The sequence below is a fragment of the Haliotis rubra genome, unplaced genomic scaffold (genome assembly GCF_003918875.1).
Source record: "Haliotis rubra isolate DU_JTF1 unplaced genomic scaffold, ASM391887v1 Scf685, whole genome shotgun sequence".
Taxonomy (NCBI): domain Eukaryota; kingdom Metazoa; phylum Mollusca; class Gastropoda; order Lepetellida; family Haliotidae; genus Haliotis; species Haliotis rubra.
The window spans coordinates 201,410-224,258 of NW_025767396.1; the positions used below are offsets into that span (position 1 = coordinate 201,410).

Here is a 22,849-nt window from a genome sequence, read left to right on the forward strand (position 1 = left end):
CCTGAGGCAACATTATTTGCACATGCAGAGTAACGTTTCTTAGGCGCGCCGGAAACCTGTGATCGTGAGTTTGAATCCCACTTCGCTCAGATTGTGGTTCTAGATTTGTGAGCACTATACCAGTGTTCTGCACCATGCTGACCGCCATGTGGACCTCAGTATTGAAATCTGTGTGTCCCTCCGTGTCGATGTTGACTTCCGCGTTGTCCTCACTAATACCCCTTATGATCACCTGTGTTGACCTCCATCTTTTCGACCTTCACCTTCCTCTGGATGTTGACCTTAAATTTGACTTCCATCCTGCCCACTGTGTTGACTTGCGCGTTGAGCTCAGTAATGGCCTTCAAGGTGACCTCCCTGTTGACCTTAGTAATGGCCTTCAAGGTGACCTCCGTGTTGACCTTAGTAATGGCCTTCAAGGTGACCTCCGTGTTGACCTTAGTAATGACCTTCAAGGTGACCTCCGTGTTGACCTTAGTAATGACCTTCAAGGTGACCTCCGTTTGGACCTCCTTCTTGTGCTCCATTTCTTCCTCCATGTTGACCTATACTTTGACCTCTTTACTGCTCACTGTGATGACCTCCGTGTTACCTTTTTGTTGACCCCATCTCGATTTCGACCTTCATATTGACCTCCATGTTGTCCTCTATACTGCCCACTGTGATGACCTCCTAGTCTCGCCCTTGCTGTGTGTTGCAGGAGAACCAGATCAAGTTCTCCCAGCGCCTGCTGCAGATGATGACGGAAATCTATGAGGACCATGGCGGCGTGGACTACGAGCGGTTGTACAAGAGCGTCATGACGGCTCATCTGAAGACAGGTGAGCTACAGCACACAAGAGTACTGCCACTCGGACAGTCAGGCACTCAGACAAACTGGACCCGTGAAGATCCGCGGCTTCCGCAACCCATGCTTGTCATAAACCAATCGAGTATGGACCAGACAATCCAGTGATCACCAGCATGAGCATCGATCTACGCAGTTGGGATACAATGACATGTGTCAGCGAGCCTGACCACCCGATCCCGTTGGTTGGCTCTTACGACAAGCATGGGTTGCCCTGATGTTCATGGGTACGTTCTGTTCAGTAAGGATGAATGCGAAGTTAAACCTCGTGTTTTATTTGTACGGCAGGTCGGGACAGTGTGAAGGCCCGCCAGATGCGCAACGACCTCACCTCCAAGCAGGAGATGTCCAAGGAGCAGCGGGACTTCGACTTCCTGTGTCGCCTGGAGGACCAGCTGATCCAGGACAGGACGTTCTTCGACATCGAGGTCCTCAGGAAGGACTTCCAGAACAAGGACACAAGCAGGACGGGGAAGATAGCCAGGGAAACGGTATGTAGGACGCGAAGAGCTTGGCGGGGGGTGTTTCTCCTGCAGTTGCTTCTAGTCTGTGTCTGTAGAGTGAGGCACCGCCTCCGTGGTGTAGTGGTTAGAGCGTCCGCCCGGAGAGCGGAAGGTCGCGGATTCGATCCCCGATCGCGTCATACCAAAAGACGTTAAAATATGGTACTTGTTAGTCCCTGCCTGGCGCTCGGCATTAATGGGTACAACAAGGACTGGTCGGCTCAGAGTCAGTATAATGTGTCTGAGTGGGGTATTCATGCTTCACTGCGGCATGGTATCTCAGTGGGCTAGCACTAAAAAACCCAGCTTAAGTCTGGGCTAGTACAAGCAGTCGCACATACCCATACACACGCATATGAGCGAAATATTCTCAAGCACGAAGTTAAACCCAATTTCACCTCACCTTACTTGTAGAGTGAGCTGTTTACTGAAGTGTCTTTTGAAGGTGTGTCTGATGTCAGATTGTCGCCATGTACAGTGTGACGTTTGCACGTGTGTGTTCTGAAGGTGTTCCTGGTGATTGTCGCCATGTAGGGTGTGATGTTTCCACGTATGTCTCCTCCAGGTGTTCCTGGTCTGTGATATGCGGACGCCACTATATGGAGCTCTGTTGAAGAACCTGCTGAAGAGATGCGACGAGGATCACGACGACATGATTAGGTGAGGCGATACGCTGAACACTCGGGTGCTGAACAATCATTTTCCATATCAAACATCAGCGTTGCTTTTTTAGAAAACTCTAAAAACAACGTCGGCGTCTCGTTAATGTTCCGGTAATTTTGTAACCATTATTTTGAATAATAACAATTATTATCAGCAGAATAACTGTGCTTGTTTCACTAAAGTGGTATATGTCGAACACCTGCATCCTTCACATTAAACAAACATGCTGTGATGTATTTGACGTACTGCTGTTCAGTGCAGGTTTTAAACCAAACTCACTCACTCACTCACTCACTCACTCACTCACTCACTCACTCACTCACTCACTCACTCACTCACTCACTCACTCACTCACTCACTCACTCACTCACTCACTCACTCACTCACTCACTCACTCACTCACTCACTCACTCACTCACTCACTCACTCACTCACTCACTCACTCACTCACTCACTCACTCACTCACTCACTCACTCACTCACTCACTCACTCACTCACTCACTCACTCACTCACTCCAGCTGGCCAGAGTTTCTCAGCTTCCTGGAAAAGTCTCAGCAGATGGCATGGCGGAGATGCCCGGAACTTGCCGAGTTACCAGAGAAGGCGAAACAGGCTGCCTTCAGCATTGCATCCAACCCCATCGAGGAACTGTCCAGTGGCGCCAAGACAAGAGTTGTCTCCCGTCTTCTAAAGAAGGTGAGTCCCAGGTCTGCTCTTCCACCTACAAGGAAAACAGGTGCCTCCGTCGACGGTACCATTTTAGTAGCATCCCTTAGGCACACCAGAAACCGGTGATTATGGGACTCGACTCGATAATGTTTCTAGGTTTGTCTCTGAGACCTGGAGACCTCTTCAGGACATTCCTCTCGTGAACATTAAGCTTAACCCTTAATTAAGATATTGATTGTTAGAAGCAGTGTGACATCTCACCTACTCACACACTCGCTCTATTATCTACAAGAGTGTTCCCCGTTGTCAGCCCAAGGCTTGTGACTGTGACCTGGCCCATTTCAGAGAATTCCCACAAGTAAACAAATATATTCACCCCGATCTTGTCCAGCTAGCACTGAGCGTTCGACCGAACGTTAGATTAACATTGACACAACGTTGTATCACTTATTCGTTCACCAAATCGGTTGACCGTTGACCCAACGTTAGTACAACGCAAAGGAACATTTGACTAAAGTAATCTGAAATCCCTGTCCAAAGTTAGCCTTTTTTTTAATCGTAAAGTGCCCAAAAGCTGTGGCTGTAGTTTCAAATCCCATTTCGCCCTAGACTGGCTTCTCCTGCTCGTGGGTTTAATCTTCCTGCTCGTGGGTTTAATCTTGTTTTTTTCTTTGTTTATTTGTTGTTTGTTGAGCAATATTCCAGCAGTATGGCGGCATGGGTTTCAACAAAATGCTAACTGTCTAAGGGATTCACCATTTAATGTTTTACTTCCATATCAAACTGATACATGTGAACTACCCCCAAGGCGATCTCATGCACTAACTTATCCATAAAAAAGGGGATGTGGTGTATCTTAGGGGTTAAAGCGTATGCACATCACGCCGAAGACTTGGGTTCGATTCCCCGCATGGATTCAAAGCGAGAACCCATTTCCTGGGCAACCACCGTGGTATTGCTGGAATATAGCGGCATAGAACCAGATTCAGTCACTGTCGCAAAACAAATTCAGACGTAAATACATCTGCAACATCACAGAATTCCCCGGGGCTGTGAGGTAGTGAAGTGGTTAAAGCGTTTACTCATCGCGATAAAGACCCGGGTTCGATTCCCCACATGGGTACAATGTGTTAAACCCATTCCTGATGTCCCCCGCCTTGATATTGCTGGACTACATTGCAAAAGCGGTGTAAAACCATATGCGTTCTCCTTCACAAAACAAATTACCCGGGGTGGTGGGGTAGCCTTGTGGTTAAAGCGTTCGTTCGTCACGCCGAAGACCCGGGTTCGATTCCCCACATGGGTACAATGTGAAGCCCATTTCTGATGTCCCCTTCCGTGATATTCCTGAACTGTTGCAAAACGCGGAGGAAAACAACGCTCTTTCACTCACAGAATTCCCCGTCGTCAAAACGGCCCCAGTGGAGCCCTGGCGTTGTTTACTCGGAACTCTAAATATATATAGGATCAATACACTGCGTAGACACAGATTGTGAAGGGGAACGTGTTGTAGACACACACTCCTGGCACATGGGTTCAATCAATGCGTGGTCCTTAATGGCTCCTCACGATGTGTCGTACAGCACGAACTTATCTCGTCAATCTACATTGAGATGATGTCTAACTTGGCTGGGGAAGTGCTGGATCAGCATGTCGAGGTTCCAGGTTCCATTCATTACATGGGTGAAATATGATCTCTCAATTTCGTGTGTACTCTGCTGTGATGTTGTTATAATACTGATAAAACCGGAGAAGTGAGTGAGTGAGTATGGTTTTACGCCGCTTTTGGCAATATTCCAGCAATATCACGGCGGAGGACACTAGAAATGGACTTCACACATTGTACCCATGTAGGGAATCGAACCCGGGTCTTCGGCGTGACGAGCCAACGCTTTAACCATTAGGCTACCCCACCGCCCCGCCGCTGGGGAAGTGCTGGATCAGCATGTCGAAGGTCCAGGTTCGATTCATTACATGGGTGAAATATGATCTCTCAATGTCGTGTGTACCAAACCGAAAACATGAGTCTCATTAACCTATTCAGACAGTGACCTACTTTTCAGACGATCCGAATTTTCTCGTGTGAAAGGGAAAATAAAAATCACAAACAACTATGGTTACACGGAATTCCAATTCCTTGTTTCATAAAAAATGGTATTTACAAATGAACTTTAGTTTTAAACTTTAATAACATCGTATTTCTAATTTTATGGCGAGGTGTAGGCAACATGACCTTAGCTAAGACGTCACAGACTGCCCCTGTTTGATGATGTCGTAAAATGATTCATAATGCATCTGGCTCACTGGTTACACCTGTTATGCGTTTTGTACGCTTATTCAGTGTAGTTTTGTAACGCACAATGTGATTGATAGAATATCGAGTCCGTACCAGACCGCCAAACGTTTCTAGCGGGAGAGCCTCGTTTTGAGATTTCCACGATTTCTGTTTGTCAGAGCTCGCTGTAAGACAGAGCACGCTACACGACATGTTTGCAAGGATTAGAAGGTGCTTAGTGTTACAATATACAAGTGCTTAGATGTATCAAATAATACTGATTAATGATTATGTATTCAGTTAAATGAATTGGTCCAAAAATTCTGGACTGGTTATTGTACTAAGTTGCGCACTAGGACGGGACCCAGTCAACAGAAAACGAGACTGTTGTGTAATCAATGTTTTCACTTTCTGCTGTGATGTTGTTATAATACTGATAAAACCCGAGAAGTGAGTGAGTGAGTATGGTTTTACGCCGCGTTTGGCAATATTCCAGCAATATCGGGGCGGAGGACACTAGAAATGGACTTCACACATTGTACCCATGTAGGGAATCGAACCCGGGTCTTCAGCGTGACGAGCGTACGCTTTAATCATTGGGCTACCCCACCGCCCCTAAACCCGGAGAAGAGCCATACTCACTCACTCACACATAAGGCCATGACAAATTTTGCACATCGGAATAAGTTTTACGCCGTTTTTAGCAATATTCCAGCAATATCACGGCGGGGGCCACCAGAAATGGGAATGAAATAGTGGACCCATGTTTGGAATCTTTGGCGGGACGAACGAACCACTGGGCTACTATTGTTCAACACACACGTCGTTGAACCGTGAGTGACTCGTAAATTAACACTTGCCAACGCCTTTTCTCACCTGAAACTGGCGGTGGGGTAGCCTAGTTCTTAAAACATTTGCTCGTCACGCAGAAAACCCGGGTTCGATTCCCCACATGGGTACAATGTGTGAAGCTCATTTTCGTCTCCCCCACCGTGATATTGCTGGAATAGTTCAAGGAGCATAAAACCTCACTCACTTTCACCTGAGAAATAACTACGCAGATCAAAACAGGATGTGCAGAACGCCAGGTGTGATTCCCCTACCTGCGTACATCGTCTACGTTCCTACATCTCCTATAATACATATGCTCGTTTCTAACTCATTTGAATAATAAAACCCACATTTCTTTCCTCTGCAGGCATCATTACAAAAAGAGAAATCCACATTGTCGACATTAAGTCGAGAGAAGTCCGTAGACGAAAGTGTTCCTCAACCAACGACAACCAATGAACAGCCAAGCTCATCCCAACCAGCCAATCAACCCTCGCCAAACACTGAACCAGCCAATCAGGAGCCAGAGCCAGATCCGGGCAAGGCAGTACCTAATAGTAAAGAGCCGGAGACCAAGGACACTTCCGTCAAACAAAGTAAGGTTTGATTAATACTTGTTTAAATCAGATTGACTACATGGACTAGTAAACTATGTAGAGACGATTCTTTATGATGCGTGCCCAAGTAACATCATTAATACAGAAACACGATTATTATTTATTTTTTTGAGGCTATCAGTCAATGTGAAACGTTCCCAACAAACTCATGGTTAGAACCGTTCTCAGAGTTCCACAAAACGATTATTTTCCCATAGACTTCTACAGTAACGTTATATTTTCCTAAAAGATAACCAGATCGTTAAGAACCATTAGATGTACATATATACACAGTGTGGCCTTAAAGCTGCAATAAAAACACAAAGTTTGGCTAGGTTAACCAATTCCTTCCCCGAGTACAGAAAGCTGAACACACCAATCCCAGTTCCGCACTTAATGTCACCTACTTGAAAATATCTCTGCACACATTCGGCATAAGTCATCGTGTTAAAACGACATCACTAAATATTGAAATAGTATGACAGTTTTAATTACTGGATGGCTGTACTGCTTGCTGTAAGCGACGACTGAGTGGATTGGGTGGTCAGCCTTGGTGGTTGTGTTGATTGCATGTCATTTTATCACCCAAAACTGTGTTCCACTGGAGATATTGCTTGTGTGAAATCATACGATATCTCCTAGGAGATATCATTTTGACAGTAGATTTGTACAATGGCCTGACAATGCTATGACGTTATGAACTTGATGACGTCACAATGCTATGACGTCGCTGCATTGCTAGTCTAATGGCAGTACCGTGTTCAGAGATGTATATTTTTCTTTGAAAACTAAAGAAGAGTGACGATAATGAGTGATGATAAACAGAATCTCACCCTCGTGTCTTCTGATATCAAATATATCAACACTCGTTGATGAAAATAGAAATATATGTGTAAGGTTATCAACTCGTGGTGATATATTTGATATCAAAAGACACTTGAGTGAGATTTTCTATGTATCCCAATGCATAGTTACAGGCCGCCGTTCTACCGCTGGAGTATAAACGGTACAGACAAAGAAAGACCTGTGAAGATGCGGGTTAGAATTGGTCTTCAGCAACCCATGTTTGTCCCCCGTGAATTAGATCCGGGTTAGAATTGATCTTCAGCAGCCCATGTTTGTCGTAAGAGGCGCAATGCATGTTTGTCGGGTGGCCAGGCTCGATGACTTGGTTGACACGTCATCGTATTCCAATTGCGTATATCGATGCTCATGATGTTGATCACTGGATTGTCTGGTCAAGACTCGATTATTTACAAACCGCCTCCAAATAGCTGGAATATTGCTGAGTGCGGCGTTAAACAACAAACAAACAAACATGCAGTTGGTGCTTTGTTAACATGTTCTTCGGTCTTGTTTAGAACTGTGTCTTTCCAACTGTTTCTCCCAGGCTTCCTCCGAGTGCGGGGCCTGATTGCATCAACTAGCCTCGTATCCACAGTCAGGGCTCTTATGAGCAGCGGTAGAACCAGCATGCTGTATAATGACATAATCTGAATAGCGCTACTGCATGCATCACAGCCCATAGTTCCACAGGAACCCTGTGTAACATGCACTTATATATAGCCAATATATACAGCCAATTAGTCTAGAATGTATACAAATGCAAATGACACATGCACTGCTTAGGCATTATAGCATGTTTAGTGCATGCCATGTAGGTAAATGAAATCCTCAGGAAGGCAGACTGTAACGACAAGCTTCTATTTGTCAGTGTTAATGCATGCATTGTGAGTATATACCGGAGAAATTGAAAGAAGTGGTGGTAAAATCCTTCCTAAATTTCAAACAATTTCCAAGCCTTGGAAATATGATATTTCCAATTTGGAATTTTTGGAAACATGATGTTTCCAATTTTGGAAAATTTTGGAAATATGATATTTCCAAATTGGAAATTTTTGGAAATCACCATTTTTTTTCTGGTGTATATAAGCGTAGCTGCAAAACGACAAGCTGCCATTGGCTAGTTATAATGCATCCATTATTGCTGTATACAAAACAGTAACGTGCTGTTGGGTAACTAACAGCAAGCCCCCATTGGCATACATTAATGCCTGCATTATTATCAGTATAAGGGCGCAACGTGAAGCTGCCTAGCTAACGACATACTCTCATGTGTTAATAATGCATGGCAGTATATAACAGCACGTGCAGTTGCCTATAACTAGAAACTCCTACTAGTTTTAATGCATGCTTTATTGTCAGTGTATAAGAGTAACGACCTGTTGCCTTTAACGACACCCGTGAAGATCCGGGTTAGAATTGGTCTTCAGTAACCCATGCTTGATGTAAGAGGCGACTAACGGGATCACGTGGTCAGACTCGCTGACTTGTCGCAGATTGATGCTCATGATGTTGATCACTGGATTGGCTGGTCCAGACTTGATTATTTACATACCTCCGCCATATAGCTGGAATATTGCTGAGTGCGGCGTTAAACAACCAACCAACCAACCAACATACCCCAGTTTTAATGCATGCTTTATTGTCAGTGTATAAGAGTAACGACCTGTTGCCTTTAACTACAAGCTCCAGTTTACTCGTATTATTTCTTTCATTGCCAGTATACAAAAGTAACTGCCTTTAACGATAAGCTCCCACTGATTAAATGCAGTGCATGTTAATAAAGCGCTGTTGCTTATAACGACAATCGGGGCGGTGGGGTAGCCTAGTGGTTAAAGCGTTGGCTCGTCACGCCGAAGACCCGGTTCTGACCATCTTCTAGTACATTGTATTTATGTTGCTGGAATATTGCTAAAAGCGGCGTAAAACCACAACTCAGTCAGTCAGTATAACGACAATCTACCGTCTTCTAGTACATTGTATTTATACATTCATTGTCAGTATATAAAAGTAACGTGTTCTTGCCTTTAACGACAGGCTCACACTGAGTAGTTTTATTGCATGCATTATTGTCAATATGTAAGTTTAGCGTACTGATGCCTATATAACGACAACCTTCCGTTGGCTTGCGCTAATGCATGCATTGCCTGTGTATTCTGAATGAGTTTGGTACCGTGAGTTTAGTTTTACGACGCTTTCAGCAATATTCCAGCAATATCACGGCGGGGGAAACCAGGAATTGTCACCAATTGTACCCATGTGGGGAATCGAACCCAGATCTTCGGCGTGACGAAGGCTTTAACCACTAGGCTACCCTACTGCCCCGTCTGTATATAAACGTAACCTGCTGCATACTACTTGACGAGAAGCTTCCACTGACAGGTGCCAGTGCACGCATGATTATTAGTTTACTCATGCAAATAATGGTTGTCACCCCCTCCCAGCCCAACCCCACACCTCACACCCCCACCCCCCTCTCCAATTAAAAATTGAAGGGGTGACAACCAATATTGGCATGACTGTGTATTGTCAAATTACTTTGCTATATATATTCATGTATATGATATTACGATATATTAGGAACTTAAGTGTTTGACAGTGAGTGACACTAATTGTGCATGTCAATCCTATTTTTCTACATTATAAGTCCCTAAACATATGTTATGGTTCTGATAACAGCAATCTCAAAAGCTTGCATAGTCAGGGATTCTATTTCCTTTTATACAATTTACAGCATTACAGTAAGCCGTTTTGTCATTGAATAAGGAAGGAAATCATTTGTTGCGAATGAAAGAATGTGTAGATTTTAATTTAAACCATGAAGATAATCACAAAACTTAATATATGTTCTTTACCCAATATACCGGCTCTCAGAAAACATATTTCAATACGTATCGTTTGAAAAGCGTATTGCAATATACCTGTATACCTGTAATACCGTGCAGTCCTAATTAGTATCATCTAATTCTAACGTGATATTGGTTATGTAACGACAAGCACCCGCAATGCATGCAATATTGTCAGTAACTACGGAAAAGGGTACACTATACCTCTAAAACTCTCTACTTAACTAGTTAGTGCCGTTAGTGTCAATGTCGTGTTATCTCCCTTTCACTAATTTTAATGCATGCATTTTTTTATCAGTCCATGCATGAATAGTATACTATTAACAGACAACACCCACTTGGCTGGGTAATGCATGCATTATGACCAAGTGGGATGGACAGTATGGGATGTGAAATTCCACATCATTTACTCTTGATATACTAACCGAAAAAAGGGGAACATGCATAGCTTTCGGTATATTTATGCAGTGAACATGTGCGCAAACTTTAATAAAATAGATCTCCTAAATATCCATGTGCCCTAACTACGTTTGTTCAGTATATATACTCTTGTAGAGCAAGTGGCAGTTGGGATAGTATTTTGTTAAAGCAACGGTCTTCACGCACGTCGTCTTGGGTTTAATTACTCATATGGGTGTGGACTGGTTTTAAGCCTGACTGGAGTACCTCGAATGATGTTGCTGGTATATTATTGCAAGAGGAATAAAACCTTTCTCACCTACTATCTGCGATATTTCAACAGTGTGGTGGCGCGATACACCAAAATATTGCTTCACATATCAGAGAAATTCATGTTTGGAATCGAACCCGGTCTGAAGGCATGACGACCGAGCACTTTAACTACGGCGCCACCCCATCGCCCCTCTCCCCGAAATATCATGTTTCCACTTGCAAAAGGTCCACCCACTCATCATGCAAAATTAATAATCAGTCGATTTCCTGGATCAATATTTTAGATTTGAAAAGATAAAAAAAGATATCAAAAGAAATTTATGACTCAGAAATTCTTATCTGTAAATGTCAAGGATGCCGTTGAAGTGTGATGTTGTTGTTGCAAGACACGTCAATACTTAGTCTACGTGAACGTTGTCCGTCAAGCACGTGTACACATCAATATCATTTGTTTACAGGTGTAATTACAAACGTTGTTGCCATGGTGATTGATGCAGCTGCACAATGAGATCTAATATTTCAAAAAATCAATTCGAATTTATTTTTTTTAAACTGCCCGACAAAAGAAAGTATACTCAAGTTTGATGCTGGCTAAAAATAAAAAATGTTACTCAATGATGACGTGTTTGATACGGGTGCCGTGGGTTGGTTTTGGACATTGACGTTATAGTGCTTCAGCCTGATAGCATTTAAAAACAAAAACAGAAAAAAAACTTTTGTAATTTGTTGGTCGAAAGAAATATTTAAGTGTCTACTTTCTTTTCCACGGCGGTTGTAAAATCGATTTTGTTCAAAGTGATGATAGCACGATTGGCGAGGTAGTAAGAAGTTGCAACTCACTGTATCCCTTACTTATCATGATCCGATGCTCGTGGGTTCGAATCTTATACCGGCCTTAAAGTGGTTTTGGCTTGAGAAACTGGGAGACAAACCTCAAGCCAAAAATTTAACTCTCGCGAAGAAATAGGAATGATTGAACTCTACAAACAATTAAATGAAATGAAACAATGATTCCGTTCTAACGCACTGGTGGAAGCTCCGGTGGCGGCGTGGGTTAGATGGCTGACCTTGCGTCCTGGCGATTAGGTGCCTTTGATGATAACATAACATTTGTTACATTACAAAGAGGTGTTGCTATGTAACATGTTAGGAATCACTCTGAATGTATCGTGACAAACAGAAGGGACTGGGAATATAATGTCATATCTTCCTACAGCGAAAAAGTCTCCGGACGACGCTCCCGCGGCGCCACCAATGATTGAAGTGGACAAGCCGTCAGACGAGGGCAGTGGTACTCCCGCCAAACAAAGCATACAAGGTTAATATATACATATATATATATATATATTTTTAAAAGAAGCTTTCTCTACCCCTTTTTAATTTGTGTAATGATATGGTATAGTTTTGTCCTAAGGCGAGTCACCGATTGCTTTGATGTCCTAATGTATAGGTCAGAGCAAAACCATCATATATATTACACGACACGACCGCGTGAGCGGGTATCTCATTGTGAACTACGCCTCTATCTATGTTTTTTTTTAATTGATTGTTTTATTCAGAAATGGCATCATGACATTACTTCAAGTAGAAAAGTATGGCTATACAGTAATATCAAACGTGAATTCGGATATGAATTATACTTAGATGCTTTACATCCAAACACATTTGGCATTTAACTATGTTACGAATTTTGTCATAAATTAAAAGTTGAAACTGGGCGTTATGAAAATATTGATCGGGAGAAAAGATACTGGATCTGCTGTAAAGAAAATAATGTAAATGTAATTGAAGATGAATACCATTTCGTTTTAATTTGCCCAAAACATACTGTACATCGAAAACAGCTTATTAAACCTTATTTTTGAAAGAAGCCAAGTATGCTGATTTTTTTACAATTAATAATTATAAGAAACCCATCCAAAGATAGCATTGCAAAAATATGTAAATACATTAAGTCATGCATGTGAGTACCAAAATGTTTTGTCCAGCCTCCTCTTGTAAATGTAAATGGATAATCATGTTCTATCCTGTATACAGTGTAAAATGATGACGAGGGGCATATAGCCCAAGTCTTTACTGAATAAAGAATCGAATCGATTGTCTATCGACTGTCATAAATTGTAACTATGGATATGTGACAAACTGGCTATTTTTAAATTTGGTATTATGGCTTTTTTATTTGCAAATAATACTGTAATGAAGACATATATATTTAAAGAAAGCCTCTTTAAACTTTGTACTAAACGTGAACTTGTGTGTGTATGCAGACTTCGTCTCGTCGCAAAATGGTTGAAATGATGCCGATGCTACGTAAAATGTCATTTCACTTCACGATGCTGAAAATGAGACTCACATTTCTTATACCATGTTTGCTCACTTTTAAGGAAGACATAAACGAGTACACAAGAGATGGATAGTCAAATTTAGGTCACCTAAATACGTCAATGTAGAATGGTCATCTGTACACGGCTATTTTCACTTTTATATTGTGTAAAAATACTTCATTAGAAGACTTGTATGTGCAAACGATCAGAAATTAATGGAATGATCGACTGATTTCCATCTTTACATCGAGGAAGTGACATTTGTCGTCTTACCAGTTACTAACATTATTATATTCCCAGGATCAACGCAAGGAGCAGTTACACCGGAACCGGAACCTCCACCGGAACCGGATATAGATGATAGCAACACACACGCAATGACCTTGGAGGTTCACGGCAAGAAGGTTAAGGTCGTTCAGCCAGAGGCATACAAAGACAGTTCTCTACCTATAGATCCACCACAAGAGAGACTGCAACTAGACTGGGTGTAAGCCTGTTTAGCGCTACCGCATGTTTTATGAAACGCCTTTTCTATCATGTAGGAATTTGTATTTCCGGCACACTATCATACCGAAGTGTCAGACAAAACATAACATTATTTGTCCTTTGAAGATATTTATATCACTGACTGAATGTTGAGATGATTCCTCGCTATAGGTGTCCAAACAACATACAATTATTGTTGTCATTAAAGAAGAAGGTTTTTCTTATCTATTGAGGTCATCGGTCCATGTATATAGAACATAACCGGTTTAAGGTCTTCAACCATACTTTGGGGCGGCGAGGTAGCCTAATGGTTAAAGTGGTCGCTCGTCACGCCAAAGACCCAGTTTTGATTCTCCACATAGGCACAATGTGTGAAGCCCATGTATGGTGTTCCCCGCCGTGATATTGCTGGAGTATTGCTAAGAGCGCGTAAAACTAAACTCACTCACTCAACCATGCTGGTCGTAAGAAGAGATTAACGGATCGGGTGGTCAGGTTCGCTTTACTTGGTTGACACATGTCATCGTATCCCAGTTGCGTAGATAGATGCTCATGCTGCCAATGTCAGTCCCTGGATTGTCTGGTCCAAACAAATAGCAGTCATGCCGCTGACCAATTGTTGAGTTAGGCGTTCAACGACAACAAAAAGAGGAAGAAACAAAACCAAAAACGAAATAAGCAGTTGTGAAGTACATTGTGTAAAGGAACAAAATGAAAACATTAATACATTTCACTAACATAAACGCAAAATGTAATATTTACGTTCGTTTGGAAACCGATCCCAATCCATGGGGCAGTGTTTGCCCTTAATCCTGAAAAGCCGCAGGCCCTAAGGACCCAGAACAATAAAAAGTTCTTGGTCCTGATCAGAATGTGTAGGCCCTATATTTTAGCTGCAATATACGTAATTCCCAGCAAACAAATATGTGACAACTCACAAACTGAGCTTAAGAGTTTAGTTTAAATCTAGTGACTGACAAGCCTTTATTTACAATAAAATCAACATCCATGTCAAGATCCAAGTCTTCTGAAATATCTGTAATCTAAATTGCTTCCACGAAAATGATAGTCGTTTCTCTTACATACAGCAGCTGCTGATTGAAGTAGAAATTACTGAATGAAAAAAAAATAATCTTAGTTTTTCGGACGAAAAAGCTGTCGGCCATTAGGACCTGCAGAAAACAAAAGCTGTGGGTCCGAGTGTTCTTCAGTTGGCTTTGGGCCTAAGGACCGACGTTTATTTCGAACGCTGGCATGGGGTGTGTATGTTTCTTAGTACGTCAGTATATCAAACTAGTGGTTGGAAAAGAATGTTCTGACAAAAGCTATCGTTATCTTTATTATTTAGGTATGGTTACCGTGGCAACGACTGTCGATGTAACATCTACATCCTGGACAACGACGAAATAATCTACTTCATATCCAACATCGCCGTCATGTACAACCGTGACGCCCACACACAGCGCCACTACAAGGAGCACACGGAGGACATCAAGTGGTCAGTAGAGCCTCAATTGTTTATTTGATTTTCCCGAAAGCAGTAAGTTGATTCAAAAAGGTTAACCGGAAATCAGTCGGAAAAGAATTAGGTGTAAAACCATCAAACAATAAAGAGATGTGTTGTAAATTACGTCATATAGATAAAATATGTGTAAGTGCGATATTAAATAGATTAAACATGTCTAATTTCAGAAATAATAAATGCTCTGAGTATTAAAAAAATATATTTAAAAAATACAATATAACATAGGTCCGTTCAATAGATATATATTCAAACGTATAATACAATATAATATGGCTTCAGGTTTTCGTTTGTTCCGTCCACGAGTTAAAAAGTTAAAAGTAAATATAATATGACATGGCTTCATATTTTCTGTTCCACCCACGAGATATAAACAGTTGATATATATCAAAATATAATACAATATACCAGTGTATGAAATAAGGCCCGTCCGACAGCCCGAGACAGGCTAGATTTCTGCCGGACGGTCTAATTTTAAAGCTAGCCAGCCCGATGGACGTGTGAAAACAAATATTCAGATAATGTGTCCACTGGCACTGTCTATTTAATATTTAAGAAGGACTGGTTAAATCTCTTCTGGGCTCGTAAGTTTTTGAAGTTACCAGCCCAGATGTCTGGCTGTGTTTTTGGCTTATTTCATACACTGAATATACCATGACTTCCGATGACGTTATTCCTCATATTGCAGCATGGCTGTCCATTCCAACGGCAACGTAGTAGCCACCGGACAGTTTGCCGGGAAGAAAGGTGACAAGTCGCAGGTCAGTAATGAATTGACCATTCTGAGGACAACATGACAAGTGGGTAAAGCGTTTGCTTATCATGAATAGAATGGCCTAATGCCTGCTGTAATGATAATCGTGGAATATTGCCAATGTTTCAAGGAACGTGAATCCGTGCATCCTTTGTTCTTCCCCACTCTTAAAAAAAATACACCCAAAAGACACTTTTACCTTAATCGCCGTAAATACAATCACTCCCTCAAACACTCGCTAACCTTAGCTTCATCGGTTTTCCAGCGGGTAAGACACATGCGCCTGTGCTACAGCAGTTATGGTATGGTACCTACATTTCATGGGATGTTACTGGTCAGGCTCTGCAAGTCCTTGACACCGACAAAGTGCCCATAATATAAATAATTGGTTAATCAAACCGAAAGATGAGTCTCATTAACCTATTCAGACAATTACCTACTTTTCAGTAACAACTATGGTTACACTGAATTCCAATTTCTTGTTTCATGAGAAAATGGTGTATACACATGAATTTTAATTTTTAACTTTAATAACATCGTATTTTTATATTTTATGGCGAGGTGTAGGCAGCATGACCTTAACTAAGACGTCACAGACTGCCCCTGTTTGATGATGTCGTAAAATCATTCACAATGCATTTGGTTCACTGGTTACACCTGTTATGTGTTTTTGCGCTTATTCAGTGTAGTTCTGTAACGCACAATGTGATTGATAGAATATCCAGTCTGTACCAGACCGCCAAACTTTTTCTAGTGGGAGAGCCTCGTTTTGAGATTTTCACGATTTCCAGGTTTCCGTTTGTCAGAGCTCGCTGTAAGACAGAGCACGCTGTACGACGTGTTTGCAAGGATTATGAGCGTAGTGTTGTAATATACAAGTGCTTAGATGTATCAAATAATACTGATTAATAATTATGTATCCAGTTAAATGAATTGGTCTCAAAATCCTGGACTGGTTATTGTACTAAGTTGCGCAATAGGACGGGACCCAGTCAATAGGAAATGAGACTGTTGTGTAATCAATGTTTTGACTTGTGGACCGAACTATTTATTAGCCGCAGTCATATAGCTGGAGTATGGCTTTAAGGAACAAACCAACCAAAATAGTTCTGGTCTGTTCTGTTGTTTCAGGCTCACATCCGGGTATGGCGTGCAGACACTCTAGGAACAGTCCATGTCCTTGGTCTCGGATCCTTCCTCAAGGCCGTCATGGCCCTTTCCTTCCAGAAGGACTCGGTAAGTTGTTGAAGATATCGGGGACAGACGTATGAACGGACGTATGGACGGACGTATGTATAATACTATGGCATCTCAGAGATAATAATACTTTAAAATTCCAGAAGGGACATTGTCGCCTGAACAAGAACAAAAAAAAAAAAACACGTGTCAAAATTGATCAAAAGCGACGATGTCATTTTTAGGATTTCATGCAACACAGACACATGTAGATACACTATAGTGAGTTAGTGAGTGAGTTGGGTTTACTCCGCTTTTTGCAATATTCCAGCAATATCACGTCGGGGGACACCATACGTGGGATTCACACATTGTGCCCATGTGGGGATTCGAACCCGGGTCGTCAGTGTGACGAGCCGACGCTTTAACCATTAGGCTACCCCATCGCCCCAGATACACTATAAGATGTGGACATTTGACCTAATGTACTGTAAACGACGTTTGTAACGAATTGACGGATATAACAAACTGTTTTTGACCCGACCACTGTTCTTAGTCAAAATGTGTATAACGAACAACGGTTGTAACGAAGAAAATATTATACCGTAGTTTACTACTGTAACAATACTTATCTAAAATCTCTTTGACTTGTGGAACATTATGATGGGTTTAACCGCCAAACCCACCCGTAGCCCCCTCTTTGATTCTTTGAGATACTAGTAGATGATACAGACGGGCGTAACAGGCTTGTTGTAGTTCATACCCGTGAAGATCCGGGTTAGAATTGGTCTTCAGTAACCAATGTTTGTCGTAAAAGGCGACTAACGGGTGGTGAGACTTGCTAACTTGGTTGACACATCCCATTTGCGTAAATCAATGCTCATTCTGTTGATCACTGGATTATCTGGTCCAGACTTGATTGGAAAGGAGGATCGTAATATACACTGTGTGAGTTCACATTCGGGGCTACGAAACAATCTCTTGGTGTGGAGTGTTTGTGAGATCCTTGTGTAGAATGTTACATTCTTACCTAAGATGAAAGCCAGGACCCTGAGGGTTGCGAGGTGACCTTGACTTTGAGCGTTATGAGGCCACCTTGGTATTCACGTTTGCAATGTGACTTTGAACGCGAACATTATGAGCCGACCTTGGTAATCAGTGTTGCGATATGACCTTGATATGACCTTTGTGACCTTTTCAACTTCCAGGATCTGCTTGCGGCGGTGGACAACAGTCAGGAGAAGACGCTGTCATTGTGGAACGTGGCAGACGGCACCCACGTGGCCAGCACCGTGGTACGTCCGCCTTAATTCCTTGAGTTTATCTTTACGTTTCTGACCGTTTAATGCCTAATTAACTCCACATGATAATTAAATAAGATCCTTCCTGGTGTAGTAAGTAGAGCATCTACCAGTAAGGTCGAAGGTTGGCGGTTCGACCCCGGACGGATGTTAAAAAAGCACGTGATTAACCAAGGACTGGCCGGCTTGTATTCAGTGTGTGTGGGATAGCTAGTTAAATCGTAGCAAAGTATTTCACTTGCTTAGATGTATGAAACCGGCATAGATCCGAACTAGTACAAGCAGCTACACATACACACGCGTGCATACAATTGCGATAGGCATAGCTGGGTTTGAGACCAATACGATAGAGCTGACACCAAATTTGACGTCACTTATAACGAATTGCCCCGGAGTACTTATCGCCTTAGAATAAAGATACGATACACTTAATTGCCCAAAAGCATATATCGCTATACAGAGGTACAGATAAGCTGTGTATCTGCGTAAATTATGTAAATATTTATGTAAAAACTCAATTCCTACTAAGTCTATTGCGTACAAGTACGCTTGAATTTTGGTAAATACTCAATAAATGTGATCTTACATGCGTACATACAAAATTGTCAAATCTTCGCTTGCGTACCGGCGGATAGGTATAACTGAGGTATTTTTAAAATTAATGGAAAATGGCAAAATATCTAATTGAGTTTGAGTGAGGTGAGTACAATTTATTTGGTTACTCAAAGGAAAATTAGGACACCCAATTGAGATGAACACAAGCGAGTACATAACTCAATGACCCAAAACGTTATCTGTATCTCTGGGCTATAGAATAAAGATACAATGGAAACAACCATCTGCCCCGTAGCATATATCGCTATAAAATAATGATACAATACACCCATCTGCCCCATAGCATATATCGCTATAGAATAAAGATACAATACACCCATCTGCCCCATTGCATATATCGCTATAGAATAAAGATACAATAAACCCATCTGCCCCATAGCATATATCGCTATAGAATAAAGATACAATACACCCATCTGCCCCATAGCATATATCGCTATAGAATAAAGATACAATACACCCATCTGCCCCATAGCATATATCGCTATAGAATAAAGATACAATACACCCATCTGCCCCATAGCATATATCGCTATAGAATAAAGATACAATACACCCATCTGCCCCATAGCATATATCGTTATAGAATAAAGATACAATACACCCACCTACCCCATAGCATATATCGGTATACAATAAAGATACAATACACCCATCTGCCCCATAGCATATATCGCTATAGAATAAAGATACAATACACCCATCTGCCCCATAGCATATATCGCTATAAAATAATGATACAATACACCCATCTGCCCCATAGCATATATCGCTATAGAATAAAGATACAATACACCCATCTGCCCCATTGCATATATCGCTATAGAATAAAGATACAATAAACCCATCTGCCCCATAGCATATATCGCTATAGAATAAAGATACAATACACCCATCTGCCCCATAGCATATATCGTTATAGAATAAAGATACAATACACCCATCTGCCCCATAGCATATATCGCTATAGAATAAAGATACAATACACCCATCTGCCCCATAGCATATATCGCTATAGAATAAAGATACAATACACCCATCTGCCCCATAGCATATATCGTTATAGAATAAAGATACAATACACCCACCTACCCCATAGCATATATCGGTATACAATAAAGATACAATACACCCGTCTGCCCCATAGCATATATCGCTATAGAATAAAGATACAATACACCCATCTGCCCCATAGCATATATCGCTATCGAATAAAGATACAATACACCCATCTGCCCCATAGCATATATCGGTATACAATAAAGATACAATACATCCATCTGCCCCATAGCATATATCGCTATAGAATAAAGATACAATAAACCCATCTGCCCCATAGCATATATCGCTATAGAATATAGATCCAATACACCCATCTGCCCCATAGCATATATCGCTATAGAATAAAGATACAATACACCCATCTGCCCCATAGCATATATCGCTATAGAATAAAGATACAATACACCCATCTGCCCCATAGCTTATATCGGTATACAATAAAGATACAATACACCCATCTGCCCCATAGCATATATCGCTATAGAATAAAGATACAATACACCCATCTGCCCCGTAGCATATATCGCTATAGAATAAGATACAATACACCCATCTGCCCAAAAGCATATGTCGGTATACAATAAATATATAATCCACCTAAACTATTTGAATGACATTTAGAATTGATACACATGAAGGTGGAAAAGGTATGTTTCGGAGCACATTCTTACTACTTTAACAGGTACTTCCTTTACGATAAGGGAGTAAGAATGTACTTCGAAACGTTTTGTGCCACATATTATAGAAGTTGACATCTGTACACTACAGTTATATCTAACCGTGAGAAACTGTCACATGCTTTCTACTGACACACAGAAGTACTGAGAACTAGGGGGACCTAGTGATTAAAGCATTCGTTCATCACACCGAATACCCGGGTTTGATTCCCCACATGGGTACAATATGTGAAGCCCATTTCTGGTGTCCCCTTCCGTGATATTGCTAAAAGCGGCGTATAACTTAACTCACTCACTCACTCTTGCAGCTTCACGTGGACGTCATCTGCGACATCGGCTTCAACCCTCATCACACCGACTTGTTGGTGTCTATTGGCAAGGAACATCTCGCCTGGTGGAAGGTCTATCCCCAGAGTAATAAAATAACCACACACGCCAAACCGGAGTACGACGTAAGTTATCGATGTTGTCAGATATTATAAGTTGTTCACTGGTCTCGAGGGGGACATGGGCTGATGTACCCTCGATGGTTGTTTATGTAACATAAAGAAAAATCGAGGGTACATCAACCCATGGGCTCGGGGGACCAGTGAACCATAGGCCCCCACTGCGGGTCAGAAAAGCGATAAACTAAGCCCCGGTTTAGTATCCACACACCCTACTATATTATAATACATATGGGGGGCCTATGCAGTGAACAACACATGGTTAGATTTCCTTACGTACCCCCCACCTATTTTTTTAAAAAAATACAAAGATATACAAGTAATGAAAAGTACCTTATAAAATAGGGGGGTACGTAAGGAACTCTTTCCCAACGTTTTTATCTTACCGAACACCTCAAAGGTAATTTTGAACTGTTAGAAGCACGGATATCGGGTCATAATGTGGAGTACCAGAAGACAAGACGACAAGAAAAACAAATTTAGAGTTATCTCCCTTCCATCGATTTGCATTCGCAAAACATCGGTAATTTCCGTAAATCATACGTGATTCTATGTTATTCGTGATAAAGAATTACTACTACGAAGTTCCAAATGAGTTCGGCATTCCCAGCGGGGTACACGGAAAATGTTGCTCGCTTGTAAGCGGGGTACATTGAAAATAGTAGAAGACCGCTCAGCAAATCAGAAAACGGCGTATATGTGTGAGGTAAGATAAAGATCCATATTCATGTGCGTTTCCAAGCGTGTAGTAAGAGGCGACTAACGGGATCGGGTGGTCAGGCTCGCTGACTTGGTTGACATCGTATCCCAATTGCGTAGATCGATGCTCATGTGGTTGATCACTGGATTGTTGGAGCTGGAATAATGCCAAGTGCGGCGTTAAACAACCAACCAACCAATCATGTGCGTTTCGAGTTAATCTCAGCCAGCTGTTCTTCTGTGAGACCCAAACGAGCAGCAACCCTTTCTGTGATATACTCATTTTGACATATAATTTCTTAAGCATCAAACAGAAAATATAATGTGGTAATTTCTCAAGATGTCCACTGCCGCCACCATAGGCAAAAATGCTATATAGTCCGTATTTGTATAGTGTAAATATTGCATTCTTGTATGATAACATTCCTGTCTGATCTGGGTCACCCTGACCTGACAGGTGGATAATTGCTCATGCTATCGATCACTTATCAGGCATAGGCGGATACAGAGGGGTGCAGGAAAGGTGCGTAACCCCAACCTTTTGTCCTGAAAGGTTATTAAGTGACCCTTGAAACTCTCGTGAAAACGGGTGAAAATGAAATGTGCACCCCTCATTTCTCAAAAAACTGTATCCACCCCTGTGATGATGATCAATAACCCGGTATATGGTGTAGCAGGGCGTGGAGTCATCCCACAGATGACATCCTTACCTTGTCAGCTTGCTGACGGGGTTGACCTCTTTGGTCATGTGGACAAGGCGTCCGACTTCGGAATAGAAGGTTCGTGGTTCGAATCCCAGCACGGGACTCGGAAATTTTATGGCCGCTACATTGGCACCCAACGTGGGGCTGAGCACGTTCATATCAAATTTGAGTAAAATAAGTGTCAGTACCCAACTATGCGGCTCGGGACGTGCCTTCTGTTGACGGGGGAGTATGTAGCAGGGCGTGGAGTCATCCCACAGATGACATCCTTACCTTGTCAGCTTGCTGACGGGGTTAACCTCTTTGGTCATGTGGACAAGGCGTCCGACTTCGGAA

At 41.9% G+C, this 22,849-nt stretch overlaps 1 protein-coding gene across 1 annotated transcript in view; it reads left to right on the forward strand.

The window, feature by feature from the left end:
* LOC124258181 (echinoderm microtubule-associated protein-like 2) overlaps positions 1 to 22,849 on the forward strand; it is a 54,549-nt gene that overhangs the window by 12,810 nt on the left and 18,890 nt on the right. The window contains exons 5-16 of the mRNA XM_046692235.1: positions 701 to 821; positions 1,136 to 1,338; positions 1,916 to 2,010; positions 2,534 to 2,711; positions 6,158 to 6,386; positions 11,964 to 12,065; positions 13,372 to 13,558; positions 14,906 to 15,055; positions 15,768 to 15,840; positions 16,965 to 17,069; positions 18,218 to 18,304; positions 20,973 to 21,116. Of these exons, the coding sequence (XP_046548191.1) occupies positions 701 to 821; positions 1,136 to 1,338; positions 1,916 to 2,010; positions 2,534 to 2,711; positions 6,158 to 6,386; positions 11,964 to 12,065; positions 13,372 to 13,558; positions 14,906 to 15,055; positions 15,768 to 15,840; positions 16,965 to 17,069; positions 18,218 to 18,304; positions 20,973 to 21,116 (1,674 nt within the window). The remainder of the gene's footprint in view (positions 1 to 700; positions 822 to 1,135; positions 1,339 to 1,915; positions 2,011 to 2,533; positions 2,712 to 6,157; positions 6,387 to 11,963; positions 12,066 to 13,371; positions 13,559 to 14,905; positions 15,056 to 15,767; positions 15,841 to 16,964; positions 17,070 to 18,217; positions 18,305 to 20,972; positions 21,117 to 22,849) is intronic.